General features: G+C 39.4%; 1 protein-coding gene across 1 annotated transcript in view; it reads right to left on the bottom strand.

Annotated features, from left to right (window-relative positions):
* UNC13C (unc-13 homolog C) overlaps nucleotides 1-14,586 on the bottom strand; it is an 884,756-nt gene that overhangs the window by 158,785 nt on the left and 711,385 nt on the right. Inside the window, exon 30 of the mRNA XM_073618754.1 lies at nucleotides 2,168-2,248. Within this exon, the coding sequence (XP_073474855.1) occupies nucleotides 2,168-2,248 (81 nt within the window). The remainder of the gene's footprint in view (nucleotides 1-2,167; nucleotides 2,249-14,586) is intronic.

The raw sequence follows: 14,586 nt of genomic DNA, 5'->3' as shown, positions 1-14,586 counted from the left end.
CCCCACCAAATGACCCCATTTTGGAAAGTAGACACCCCAAGGAAATTGCTAAGAGGCATGTTGAGCCCATTGAATAGTAATTTTTTTTGTCCCAAGTGATTGAATAATGACAAAAAAAAAAAAAAAATTAGAAAAAGTTGTCACTAAATGATATATTGCTCACACAGGCCATGGACATATGTGGAATTGCACCCCAAAATACATTCAGCTGCTTCTCCTGAGTACGGGGATACCACATGTGTGGGACTTTTTGAGAGCCTAGCCGCGTACAGGGCCCCGAAAACCAATCACCGCCTTCAGGATTTCTAAGGGCGTAAATTTTTGATTTCACTCCTCACTACCTATCACAGTTTTGAAGGCCATAAAATGCCCAGATGGCACAAACCCCCCCTAAATGACCCAATTTTGGAAAGTAGACACCCCAAGCTATTTGCTGATAGGCATGTCGAGTCCATGGAATATTTTATATTGTGACACAAGTTGCGGGAAAAAGACAATTTTTTTTTTTGCACAAAGTTGTCACTAAATGATATATTGCTCACACATGCCATGGGAATATGTGAAATTACACCCCAACATACATTCTGTTGCTTCTCCTGAGTACGGGGATACCACATGTGTGAGACTTTTTGGGAGCCTAGCCGCGTACGGGACCCCGAAAACTAAGCACCACCTTCAGGCTTTCTAAGGGCGTAAATTTTTGATTTCACTCTTTACTGCCTATCACAGTTTCAAAGGCCATGGAAAGCCCAGGTGGCACAAAACCTATCCTAGACCTAAAAGGGGCTAACACTAACTGCCCTACCACACTAATGCCCCGTACACACGGTCGGATTTTCCGATGGACAATGTCCGATTGGAGCGTGTTGTCGGAAATTCCGACCGTGTGTGGGCTCCATCGGACATTTTCCATCGGATTTTCCGATACACAAAGTTTGAGAGCAGGATATAACATTTTCCGACATCAAAATCCGAGGAGAGATGACATCATTTCCTTTGCTGCTGTTTAGCATACAGCAGCAGAGGAATGATCTGATTGGCTGGGAGCGATCGCAAGGGGGGGGCCACGAATGGATGGTCTCCCCCTCACGTCCGATCACTCCCAGACACTAGCCGACCGCCTCGGGCACCGGGGGGGTCCGATCGCACCCCCGCCCGCGGGAGGCAGATCACGTACAGGTACGTGATTCTGCCTGCCCATGCCATTCTGCCGACGTACATCGGCGTGAGGCGGTCGGCAAGTGGTTAAAAATCTCAGAGTCTGAAATGATATATATATATATGGATTTTCAAAACTAAATTGACTATATATACAGTATATCATGTTTCCTATTATACAGTATACACTGAATGATTGTGCTTCAAGTCTCCCATTTCACTGCAAATGTTCAAACACTTCAATCTTAGCGATTTCAAAGTCACCAGTAAATCTGGGATTGAGTACTTGGTATTTATTTTTGATATTTCAGCTATGAAATCCTTAATTTCTCAAATATCCAACAAAAACAAGAAAGGACCCATTATTTTCACACTTTACCCAAAACTGCAAAATGATTTGGCTGAAATTCCACTTTAATTGGTAGAACAAGTGATAACCATTTGACTTTATCATCATCACCATTATCATTATAAGCTGCCTTTATCCTGTTTGTTACATGTTCTAAAAAAGACTGATTAACTGTAGCACTAGCTTTTTATAGAGACATGCTGTTGTATTTGATGCTCTATTGTCCAAGGACTGCACTATACTCTCACAATGTGCATTATAACCATTAGTCCACATACAGTAGTTATCATACCTGCATCTAATATTACCATATATTAGCCATCTTTTCTGATCATGCTGTTCGACATATTTCTCTCTGATTGCATCCTAAATTCTATAACAACAGTCTATTGGCAAAAAAATGCAAGGTCCAGTTGTCTCAAGGGTTCTAAATATTCTTTCTGTGCTGAGTAAAAGAAGAGTCAATGTGCAGTTAATATCTTTCCTACTCCCCAAGGCAAATTCTACCTCTGTAATGAAAATGATCAGATAAGCCATAGAACGTCCATTAAGTAGCAGAGAAATGATTCAGAAGTACCAGTTAATATATTTACAGGAGTCAGCAGCTGTAAAAAGATCAATTCACTTGTGCAAGATGTTCATAATGGATGTTCACGATACCTTAATAGTGGCGAGTACGACTTCCATAATGGAGCATTGGCGAGGAGTGAGGCTCCTGGCTTCCTCTCGAATGACATGGTCCTGAAAAAATGAAAAATAAAATAAATGAGGCCTTCTACACAGAAATATCTAAAATGTATCCAAAATGCTGATTAATATGAATTCTGCAGCATTTATTTCTTGGCCCATGTAGAAATATTATTCACAGTAGATTAACTGGGATTATTAAATCAAAGAAATTCATATAATTCATATGCACTCAACCATTTGCATCTGCCCAGTTAATAACAGGTGTAACCCTGTATGCAGCTGCAAACTATACAAACATCATATTACCCTGAGCTAATAACGATTATTCTTATGTCTTGCCAGAAATTATTTTTTTGTGTTGGTAATAGAAAAATGAGCTGTTGCTGGTAAAATCACTGCAAATCATCTACAATTTGGGGTAATGATATTTACAGGACTGAACTGGCAAGGTAGTGTTTACATTATCTGACCAAATGGTCTTTAAAGTGTTTGTTAACCCCCCCAAAAAAAGAAATGTAGATTCTGGCCCCTTAAAGCAGATTACACAGCACAGCGTTTGTGCTGCGTAATCCTGTCCCCCTCTAAACTGTAAAAAAAAAAAACCTGAACCTGGCACTTCCTGTATCCCCTCTCTAAATAGACCATGATAACCAGGGTAGCTCCGCCCTGATCACCGCAGTCTAAGTGCATTCCTCCATCATACGCTGTCCCCTCTGCTCTCCTCTCTTCACCCTCACTCCCCTCCTTCCTCCCTGTCATCTGCCTCTGTCTCCGGCCCTGACCCGCCCCCCCCCGCCGCTATTGCTTGTAAAATAAAATCATTAAATTTTCACTGCCAGACTCTCTATTAGAGGCTGGCATAGCACACTATGTCATTTTTTTTACAAAACGAGCAGTGTAAATACCTAATTTGAGCTGTCTTCAGGCCGGTCACATGACTCGAGGCCGCTTTACAGCTCAGAGACAGGGCTTCTGTGGAGGAGATGAGCGGTCACGTGGTCTCCCCGGGTGGCGTCAGAGAGAGATCATGGCCCCTCCCTCAGAAGCCATCCATCAGAGCTAGAAAGCGGCCCTGAGTCATGTCACCGGCCTGAAGACAGCTCAGATTAGGTATTTACACTGCTCGTTTTGTAAAATGAATGACATAGTGTGCTATGCCAGCCTCTAATAGAAGGGCTGGCATAGTTTTATATATATATGGGTTAACAAACCCTTTAACCAACTTAGCAACCGGCCCATTGTAGCATGACTGCTACAGGGCGGCCGTTCTGTGCAGAATCACAATTAGCGGGTGCTGGCCAATGGATGCCCACCAGCACCCACTGATCGATGAGGAGACAGACTGGATGGAGCTCTGTCTATGTAAACAAAGCAGAGCTCCATCCTGTAAGCGAGGATGTGCTGGATTTTGTTTCCCTGCAAAGCAGGGAATAAAATCCAGCACATCCCTTAGTGAAAGCAGCACATAGTACACACAAAAATACTAGTTAGGCACACAGTTAACCCTTTGATCACCCTAGATGTTTAACCCCTTCCCAGCCAGTGTCATTAGTACAGTGACAGTGTATATTTTTAGCACTAATCACTGTATTAGTGTCACTGGTGTCAAAAGTGTCAGTTAGTGTCAAATTGTCTGCTGCAATATCACAGTCCTGCTATAAGTCACTGATATAAGTCACTGGTCACCGCCATTACTAGTATAAAAATAAATGAATAAAAATTTGAGTATATACAGTATGCCATAGTTTGTAGACACTATAATTTTTGGGCAAACCAATCAATATACACTTAATGGGATTTTTTTTACCAAAAATATGTAGCAGAATACATAACAGCCTAAATGTATGAAGAAATTTGATTTTTAACATTTTTTATTGGATATGTTTAACCACCTTTTTGGCCGCTGCGCGCCGATATATGTCTGCACAATGGCAGCGGTGGGCAAATGGGCGTACATGTACGTCCCTTTTAAGAGGCAGGGATAGCAGGTGCACACGCCCCGTACAGCGGGACTGGCAAACTCGATGTCTGCCGGTCTCCTGGCGATCATGTCACGGAGCCGCAAAATGGGGAAGTGCAGACCAGGCATTTCCCCATTCTGCTTTGTGTTATGACAGAGATCACTGCTCCCTGTCATCGGGAGCAGTGATCGCTGTCATGTGAGTTGAAGCCCATGCCCCCACAGTTAGAATCACTTCCTAGGACACACTTAACCCCTTCATCGCCCTCTAGTGGTTAACCTCTTCCCTGCCAGTGTCATTTACACAGTAATCAGTGCATTTTTATAGCACTGATCGCTGTATAAATGACAATGGTCCCAAAATAGTGTCAAAAGTGTCCGATGTGTCTGCCATAATGTCACAGTCTCGATAAAAATCACAGATCGCCGCCATTACTAATAAAAAAAATAATAATAAAAATGCCATAAAACTATCCCCTATTTTGTAGATGCTATAACTTTTGCACAAACCAATCAATTTACACTTATTGCGATCAGCCTAAACTGAGGGGAAAAAAAATGTTTATATATTTTTGGGGGATATTTATTATAGCAAAAAGTAAAAAATATTTTTTTTTCAAAATTGACACTTTTTTTGATTACAGCGCAAAAAATAAAAACCACAGAGGTGATCAAATACCACCAAAAGAAAGCTCTATTTGTGTGAAAAAAAGGACGTCAATTTTGTTTGGGTGCAACGTTGTACGCCCGCGCAATTGTCAGTTAAAGCGACGCAGTGCCGAATTGCAAAAAGTGCTCTGGTCAGGAAGGGCATAAAATCTTCCGGGGCTGGGGCTAAATTAACCATCGCAAAACCCTGGAAGAAACCTAGAGTTTTGTTCCTTGGGTTTAAGAGGAAGGTCTCATGGATTATAGCGCAGGAGCAAATAGTGGCAAAACTAAGCGACAAAAGCGGTAATTTCTTTGCCATATGGGAACCCTGGGCCAGACACTGTGACGTTCCCCTGTTTCCGGGGTTACCGTAGACACCTAAAGATGCATGAAACTTACAGTTATTCCACCCCTCCCCTACTCTTCCCCTTTTCACACCTTTCTCTCTTTCTTTGACTGAGACACTCTTGTCTCCTATTTAGGATATAGATGGTCAGTTTTTCGCAAGATATACATCCGCTCAAGAAGAGTACTTGTAGGTAGTCCTATCTCTGTTGTATTTTGAAGTCAGGTTTGGGGTAGACTACATTAACTGAGTTTGGTGCTCCCCAGCCGAGTTCCCGGTAACGGGGGCTCGGGGGCTATTAGTGGGAAGACATGAGAGACTTCAAGGACAAAACGGGAGGGAGTAGACCCAGGACTGACAAGCGCTTCCACAGAGTGATCCCATTGGGGTGGAGTGCTGTTAGTCTGGGTGAGGTGTCGGATATCCTTCTTTTTGAATAAAAGGTATTCATACTACCCTACATTCGGAGTTTTAGTCGACCTCTCAAGCCTCTCTCTAAATACTCTTTATAGGCTGTCTTAAAGTTTTGGTTAGTCCTCTTGCTTGAAGGTATTTTTCATCGTTCCTCTGTCATTATATGTACAGCAAATGTTATGTACTTTCTTTTCTGCTATGTATGAACATTATCTCAATAAAATTAAAATGTAAAACTTTAAATCTTCCAGGGATGAAGCGGTTAATAGCAGAAAGTAAAAAAATATTATTTTTTTTTTAAATTGTCAATTTTTTTGCGTATAGCGCAAAAAGAAAAAAAAAAAACAGCAGTAATCAAGTATCACCAAAAGAAAGCCCTATTTGTGGGAAAAAAATTACATAAATATAATTTATGTACAGCGTTTCATGACTGCACAATTGTCAGTTAAAGTAACACAGTGCCGTATCTCAAAAAATGGCCTGGTCATGAAGGGGGGTAAATCTTCCAGAGGTCAAACGGTATAAATAGAAGACAGGCTGTTTGTGAGCTAAAATGTGCCAATCTGAGCAAGGCAGTGTCAATTATATCTTTACAGCAACTGGGACTTTCAGACTTGTTTGAATGCGATTTTGTTAATATGGAGTAACAGTAAAATAGCCATATATAATACATTCTATAAGCAGCTACCAAGTATTGCAGCCCTCCCTTGGCTAACTTCATGTTAACACTAACCTATTAAAAAAGGACCAGTTTCAGCTAGCCTCTCAATTTGAGTATATAAAACTATGAAGCTATGCACTACAGGGCAGTGGCATGCACCTATGGGAGCTGTAGCAAAGAATGTATCACAGTATTCAAAGCAGTGGCGGCCCTTCCATGTGGGGCTGAGGCTCTAATTGGCTTCAAAAAAAGGGTGGGCTTGGGGCTTTTAAGTTTATGGTGCCTTAAAAATCTGTGTTACTATTTGTAATATATATTGATTTTTTTATTTGTGCATTTTTTGGATGTGGCACCCCTTACCACCTTATGTAAGCATTGAAATCTATATCTAACAACATTATAACTGGATTTATTTATATAAATTATTTTTGTATTTTATGTTTAAAGACTTTTTAATTTTTTTTTTTTTTTTTTCCGTTAGTTTCCTTTCTGCAGTTGTGCTACATCTTTGTTGCTAACTATTAATTAAATCAGCAGAGGACAAGCCATTTGCTAAGCTCAAATCACCAATTACTTTATGAAAAAAATAAAATATATAAATTGTTTTGCTTTCTTAAATAAATCTGAATACAAACTGATCTTTCAGTTAATGCATAATCTGTTACAATCATTGTATAAAAATGTCTTCTTACTTCAGAATGCAGTGACAAAATAGGTAAAATAACAGTGACTTTGTAACTTCAGAAACAAGTTCTACACTGGCTCAGCGGTTTGTAGGATAACAGGCTACTCTATCATTACAGACAGCAGGAAAGCAACTTTGAATCTATTGAGAGCTACTAGAATCTCAGGGTAAAGCAATATTTAATACTTGTACTATAAAATACCCAACAAAGCTTTCATTATCCAACACAGAGTAACTGTTTGTAAATCCACTTATATAACATTCAAAGATATTCACTGAATTTAAAGAGTTCTAATCTAACTTTCTACTGGACAATGCCAGTCATTTACATGGATTTATATATGGTTGAGTGAGGATGCTAATTGCTGGAGCTCCTGTTCTATAGCATGTTTTCTTAACCCAGAAAAAGTACATCTTACCTTCTATCTGCTATGAAAAAAGTTCCAGAGAACCAACGAGACTCACAGGATCACCCCCCCAAGAAGAAAGAAATAAGTACTTTCATTAAGTGCAACAATTGCCCAGCTAACCCTGGTCCCAAGATGGCTTTGATTGAAGATGAGAAAGTTACCCAACTTCACCAACTCTCTGGATTTCCAGTACGATATTGGTTCCTCTGGCTCACAAAATTAATTTTACCATTCTGACTATCACATTCTTTGAAACCAAAATACTTAATACTATCTAAATAGACTGTTGACAAAAATAAATATTGGGGCATACTTATATAGCAATGAATGTTACATTTACAAAACATTCATTGCATTTGAATGTTCCAGGTACATGGCAGTGATTGATTCATCACTACAGAATATTTGGTGGAAGTCACATTCACTGCTTTACAAATAGAACCCATAGGGATTGATTTACTAAAGGCAAATAGACTGTTGCACTTTGCAACTGAATTTTCACCAGAGCTTAATAAATGAAGTAATGTTCTGCTGACTTTCATCATTCAAACATATGCAAGCAAAAATGCTGTTTTTTAAAAAAAATTCTCCTTACGTTTGATTATCCAATTATCTATATACCCATTGTTTGCAAAATGAAATTTTACCACATTCACTAATCTCTGGGGAAAATTCCCTTCCAAAGTGCAATTTCATTTGCAAATTGAACAGCCTATTTGCCTTTAGTAAATCAACCCAATAATGTCAATGTTCACTAGGAACTGATAACTCACAAAGGCATGCCATGGCTGAGCTTGAGATAGAACTTCACTGACCTTGAAAACAGGCAATGCCTAATTAATATAAGGCTCTAGAGTCTTTGAAGCCACAAGCCCAAACAGCCAGGGTACCACAGTACAAGTAATATTCAGTCTGGAGTGCATACTGAGTTTGACTGGGGCCACATACTTACCAGCTACAAGAGAAATCACCTTATTAGACTACACAGAGTTTTCTGTAGAGCCCATTTTTTTTTAAGTTATAGAGCACTCTAATAAAGTTCTTGTTTTCATGTTCCATCAATAGGAGAAAAAGAATGGAAAGTCATCAATCTTCAAAAATATCTAATACTTGACTACAATATTTAAGGCCTTGGTCTTTAACAGTGGGGTAAATTTTCTGTGAAATAAGCTGTTTATTTTGCAAGATAGTTACATAGTTATATAGTAGGTGAGGTTGAAAAAAGACCCAAGTCCATCAAGTCCAACCTATGTGTGTGATTATATGTCAGCATTACATTGTATATCCCTGTATGTTGTGGTCCCTGTTGTGGGGTCACTAGTAGGGTATTTGTATATTGAAATCATATGCCCTCTCAAGCATCTCTTCTTCAGAGAGAATAAGTTCAGTGCTCGCAACCTTTCCTCATAACGAATATCCTCCAGACCCTTTATTAGCTTTGTTGCCCTTATTTGTACTCGCTCCATTTCCAGTACATCCTTCCTGAGGACTGGTGCCCAGAATTGGACAGCATACTCTAGGTGCGGCCAGACCAGAGTCTTATAGAGCGGGAGAATTATCATTTTATCTCTGGAATTAATCCACTTTTTAATGCATGCCAATATTCTGTTTGCTTTGTTAGCAGCAGCTTGGCATTGCATGCCATTGCTGAGCCTATCATCTACTGGGACCCCCAGGTCCTTTTCCATCCTAGATTCTCCCAGAGGTTCTCCCCCCAGTGTATAGATTGCATTCATATTTTTGCTACCCAAATGCATTATTTTACATTTTTCTACATTGAACCTCATTTGCCATGTAGTTGCCCACCCCATTAATTTGTTCAGATCTTTTTGCAAGGTTTCTACATCCTGCTGAGAAGTTACTGCCCTGCTTAGCCTTAGTATCATCCGCAAATACAGGAATTGAACTGTTTAGCCCATCCTCCAGGTTGTTTGTGAACAAATTAAATAGGATTGGTCCCAGCACAGAACCCTGGGGGACCCCACTACCCACCCCTGACCATTCTGAGTACTCCCCATTTATCACCACCCTCTGTACTCGCCCTTGTAGCCAGTTTTTAATCCATGTACTCACCCTATGGTCCATGCCAATGGACCTTATTTTGTACAGTAAACATTTATAGGGAACTGTGTCAAATGCTTTTGCAAAATCCAGATACACCACGTCTACGGGCCTTCCTTTATCTAGATGGCAATTCACCTCCTTATAGAAAGTTAATAGAATGGTTTGGCAAGAACGATTCTTCATGAATCCATGCTGATTACTGCTAATGATACCGTTCTCATTACTAAAATCTTGTATATAGTCCCTTATCATCCCCTCCAAGAGTTTACATACTATTGATGTTAGGCTAACTGGTCTGTTATTCCCAGGGATGTATTTTGGGCCCTTTTTAAATATTGGTGCTACATTGGCTTTTCTCCAATCAGCTGGTACCATTCCAGTCAGTAGACTGCCAGTAAAAATTAGGAACAATGGTCTGGCAGTTACTTGACTCAGTTCCCTAAGTACCTTCGGGTGCAAGCCATCTGGTCCTGGTGATTTATTAATGTTAAGTTTCCCAAGTCTAATTTTAATTCTGTCCTCTGTTAACCATGGAGGTGCTTCCTGTGATGTGTCATGAGGCTAAACACTGCAGTTTTGGTTACTGAAGCCCCCCCGATTCCCTTGTGAAGACTGAGGAGAAGAATAAATTCAATACCTTCGCCATCTCTCCATCCTTTGTAACCAGATGCCCTTCCTCATTCTTTATGGGGCCAATATGGTCTGTCCTTCCTTTTTTACTGTTTACATACTTAAAAAATTTCTTGGGATTTTATTTTGCTCTCCTCCGCTATGTGTCTTATATGTTCTAGCTTAGCCTTCCTTATTGCACCGTTACATTTCTTGTTGAATTCTTTATAAAGTCTGAATGCTGATGATGATTCCTCAACCTTGTATTTTTTGACATTTAGGAACTGGCAAGCCTTAGATGAATGCGTGGTTTCCTCCGCCCAGTCTATGTCTGGATAATTAAAATTGTGATAGAAGATCTGTCTCCCCTTCCTGCCTCTGGTTAGGGGGCCTATAGCATACTCCCAGTATTATTTTCCCCTTAGCTTCATCCCTTTGGAGCTCTACCGATAAGGATTCCACCTCCACCCTAGCTCCCATAGTGATGTCATCTCTCACATTCACTTGTACATTATTCTTGATATATAGGCATACCCCTCCCCCTTTTTTACCCTCTCTTTCCTTGCAATAAAGGTTATATACCCTTGAATGGTTGCCAGCCAATTATGAGAGCTGTTGAACCAGGTCTCTGAAATTCCCACAAAATCTAAATCCTCCTCGCACAACAGTATCTCTAGTTCACCCATCTTGTCCGCCAGGCTCCCGGAATTGGTTAACATGCCACGTAGTTTAGACCGTTCGCATATTATCCTCTTATTGGGTGTTCCGAGGTTGCAACTAAGACTTGCTACTATACTTTCCTTGGGTTTATGTGCTTTGGTCAACCTACCACTAATGCCCCCAATACTACCCTCTAGAATATGTTCCGTGCTGACTATCTCTACCTCTGGACCCTGGAAAGATCATTTCAATGCTAAGAAAGACCTCACCCTTGCTCATGTAGAATGTTACATTTTATTTCACCTTTACAAGCTGACAAGCATTGATAGATCTAACCTTCTACCAATGACACCTTTTACTATACCAGACACCTTTTCTGTCACAGGAGACTCTACTTACTTTACCTAACTTTTTCATAACCTCACAAAAACACTTGAAAACTTTAGTTTCCTTGACACACTTTTGAATGCATATTTCCAGTTTGCCTCCACAGAGACAACACATTGCCATCTATCTCCTGTTCAAGTTTACTGAGGTTGTCCAATCCTAATAAACATAACCACTCAACTCAACACTTAGCTAAGCCCTCAAGCCCTAAAACTTAAACTTTTTCAATACTGACTGACCTCAAAGAATGTTTTAAACAGACATGTTATAGTTGTTAATTTAATTACCACATATGGACAATAATAAAATGTACCATGTAGTAAATCTGAAGCCCCACTATATTTAATTAAAAAAGTGTCGTAAAAAAAAAAGTGATACTTATCTGGCCCTAATTTTAGATTTATCCTAAAATTTAAACCTCAACGCTCACACTTAACCTATCCTCTGAAGTGAGCCCTTTATACTTTACAATGCCTAACTTCACCCTTTCACTCTTAAAATGCCACAATGCTTAACTAACAATACAAAACTAAACTCCCATCTTTTCAAGCAGTGCAAGCATAACCATCAAAAATAGATAAATCCTGCTATGAAAAAATTATCTGCACCCAATTGCTGATGTAAAACACCTGTTGTAATTCGCCCAAAAAATATGCAAAGTTTGAATCGCAGGTTGTGGTTTTGATGTGTTTATTGTTGTGTTCACAGAAGGTGAAATATGTGGATGGGGTCTTGTACTGACATTACTGTATTTCCTAACCTAGACCAATTGCCAACCATCTACTAAGTTGGCAATTGGGGATATCACTATCAGACTGTTTTTCACAGTGGTTTCAGATGAAGCTATTATACATTAGCCTTTGAAAAGTTCTTGCAAGCTAATGCCAGATTTGGAGCTTGCTACTCTGGGACTGCTATTGTGTGTTTTGTTTACAAGAGAATCCACAAGGTGGCATCATGAATTCGATAGCAGGTAGCAAATTTGTGCATCAAAGATTGTGCTGAAGAGACAAGTTTATGGCATGTCTAGAAAAAATATCTATCTATGTATCTTTGACACTTTTCATGTTAAGATTTAAAAAGGATAAATTGTATTTAGATGTTAAAATTTACTGTAATCCTTGTGTTCATATATCAGTATTTTGAGCTCCAAAGCTGCTTACTGCCTGTTATCAAATACTAAATGAGGGTAGAGTGATAGCTTAGCAGAATGCAGTCAGCATGTGGTATATTACTCTATTTTAGAGGAAAAGAATAAAGCAAATCATTTTCTTCATTCTATGCTATTTTACATTTCTGAATGCTTAAGAATTTTCCCATGGGAAAGACATTTGTTTTCATGACCATCTTGGTATTGGATCATGGCTTTGCTGCTTCATGTCAGACCTTTCCCCTCGATAACTGGTGATCTGATGACTGGTGGGGTAATGATAAAAAAAACATCAGGTAAATCCTTGCACTGCAGGTTCTCCCAGCTCATGGTTTTCTTGTCAGCAAGAAGAACAGTGAAGAGCTCAGCAGTCACATCATCAAATCTCACTACAAATGTTCTGAGGATAGAATACATCTCCTGTTACACATAATAAATACACAACATTTGTAGTGAGATTTAATGATGTCATTGCTGACCTCTTCACTGTTCTTCTTGCTGGAGAGAAAACCATAAGCTGGGAGAACCTGCAGTGCAAGGATATCCCTGATTTTTTTTGATCATTTCCCCACCAGTCGTCAGATCACAAGTTATCGGGGGGGGGGGGGGGGAGGAAGGTCTGAGACGATGCAGCAAAGCCATAATCCAATACAAAGATGGTTATCCCTACACAGAGCAAAATGTGGAACAACACATCTAAGTCAGAAATAGGGAAAATATTAGCTGTAGGTAGACCACAAGCAGTACTGGTGACTAGACCATCATCATCTTTCATTGGGCAAAACTTTTACAGTTTATATCCTCTCAAATCAATATTTATTATGTTTAAGAAAAGAATATTATTTTGGCAGACCGCTAGAAACAAAAGCAATTTCAAGGCACCCATACAGCAACAAAAATGAACAAACAAATTGACAGGTGTTTCTTGTCACCACGAAAAATGGCAAAATAAGTAAAAATTGGTTGAACAAGACTTAATGGTGTCTTTTTTCAATCAGATTATGTAACTCTGGGGTGTATTTACTGAAGGCAAATAGATTGTGCACCTTGCAAGTACAGTTGCACTTATTTTCCCAGAGCTTAGTAAATGTGGTAAAACTCAGCTGATTTCCATCATCCAATCAGGTACAAGAAAAATTTAATTTTTAAAAATGTTCCTTGCACCTGATTGGGTTTTCTTTTCAAAATTAATCTTTACCACATTTATATTTACTAAGGAAAATTTGCCTTTAATAAATCCAGCCTTATGTCTTGTAGAGCATGGCGAGTTAATATGAAAAGTTCTGGACACTGGTTGAGCACTCTTTTAAACTCTTTACAATGCCATATTCTTCCAGCATCAAGTTGATATTATACATAGTTGAGAGATCAGTGTTACATTAAATACTTGAGCACTGCAGAAGTTATATGGTTAGCAAATTCTGATCAAACAATGTATAGTATAAATGTTTGTAGTTAACTATCCACAAATGGACTGAGAACAAACAAAAAATACAAACAAATATGAATATCAATCTTTACACTATACTGTAGCATTTCTAAGGAAAATAAATGGGCAGAGTAAATAGATCACTGGGCTTTCATCTGCTAAAAAGAGTGATCAGCAAAAAAAGTAGTACAGGCTTCCGGGTTCGGTCATACCCTGGAAGCAGCGGCACCTGACTCCTCCCTCCCTGACGTGTTGCGTCACACCACATGTGACTTTATCAAAGAGATCACTTTTTTTGCTGATCGCTCTTTATTTCATGTAAGTCACTACAGCGTTCTTTATTAAAATATTTTACTTACTACACTATGAAGCCTATTTTTTCCTTTCACCATTCATTTGAGAACACTGAGTGTGGGAGAGTGCCATTTTTCCCTTACTAACTTATACCCCCCGGGAGCTGGGACCACGATTGGAAGCCAATTCTGAAAGCTGATCCTGTGTACACATTGCTGCCTACCTGTGAATTCTAGCTTGATTCGGCCCATTGGGCCTGCCACTACAGGTGAGAGGCTGGGGGAAATGGTTGCCGCACACCGGAACAAGATTGGATGAATTGTTTCTTGCTGCCACTGCACTTGCACTTTTCTCACTATTAGAAGATTTCCTCTTGCTGTCATTGGGAGTCGCATTGGAAGTCACATTGCATGGTGTTGGACTGCACTTTTAATTTTAATATATTTTTTTATTTTTATTGTCACTTCATTTTTTTGATGTTATTTCATGCTACCAGTTCACAGTCGATTGGACACACAGTATATTACGGGGCAATATTGACATTGTTTGTTTCTATTTGCTTGCCTGCATAATATTTTCTCATTTTATGCACATTGCACTTTGTTAGAATATTTTTTCTCTGGGCTGATATTGGGAGTCGCATTGGAAATTGCATTAAATGCTTTGAAT

The sequence above is a fragment of the Aquarana catesbeiana genome, linkage group LG03, assembly GCF_042186555.1.
Source record: "Aquarana catesbeiana isolate 2022-GZ linkage group LG03, ASM4218655v1, whole genome shotgun sequence".
Lineage (NCBI taxonomy): Eukaryota > Metazoa > Chordata > Amphibia > Anura > Ranidae > Aquarana > Aquarana catesbeiana.
Note: the sequence above shows the minus strand (reverse complement) of the source record. Positions and strands in the feature narration are given on the sequence as shown.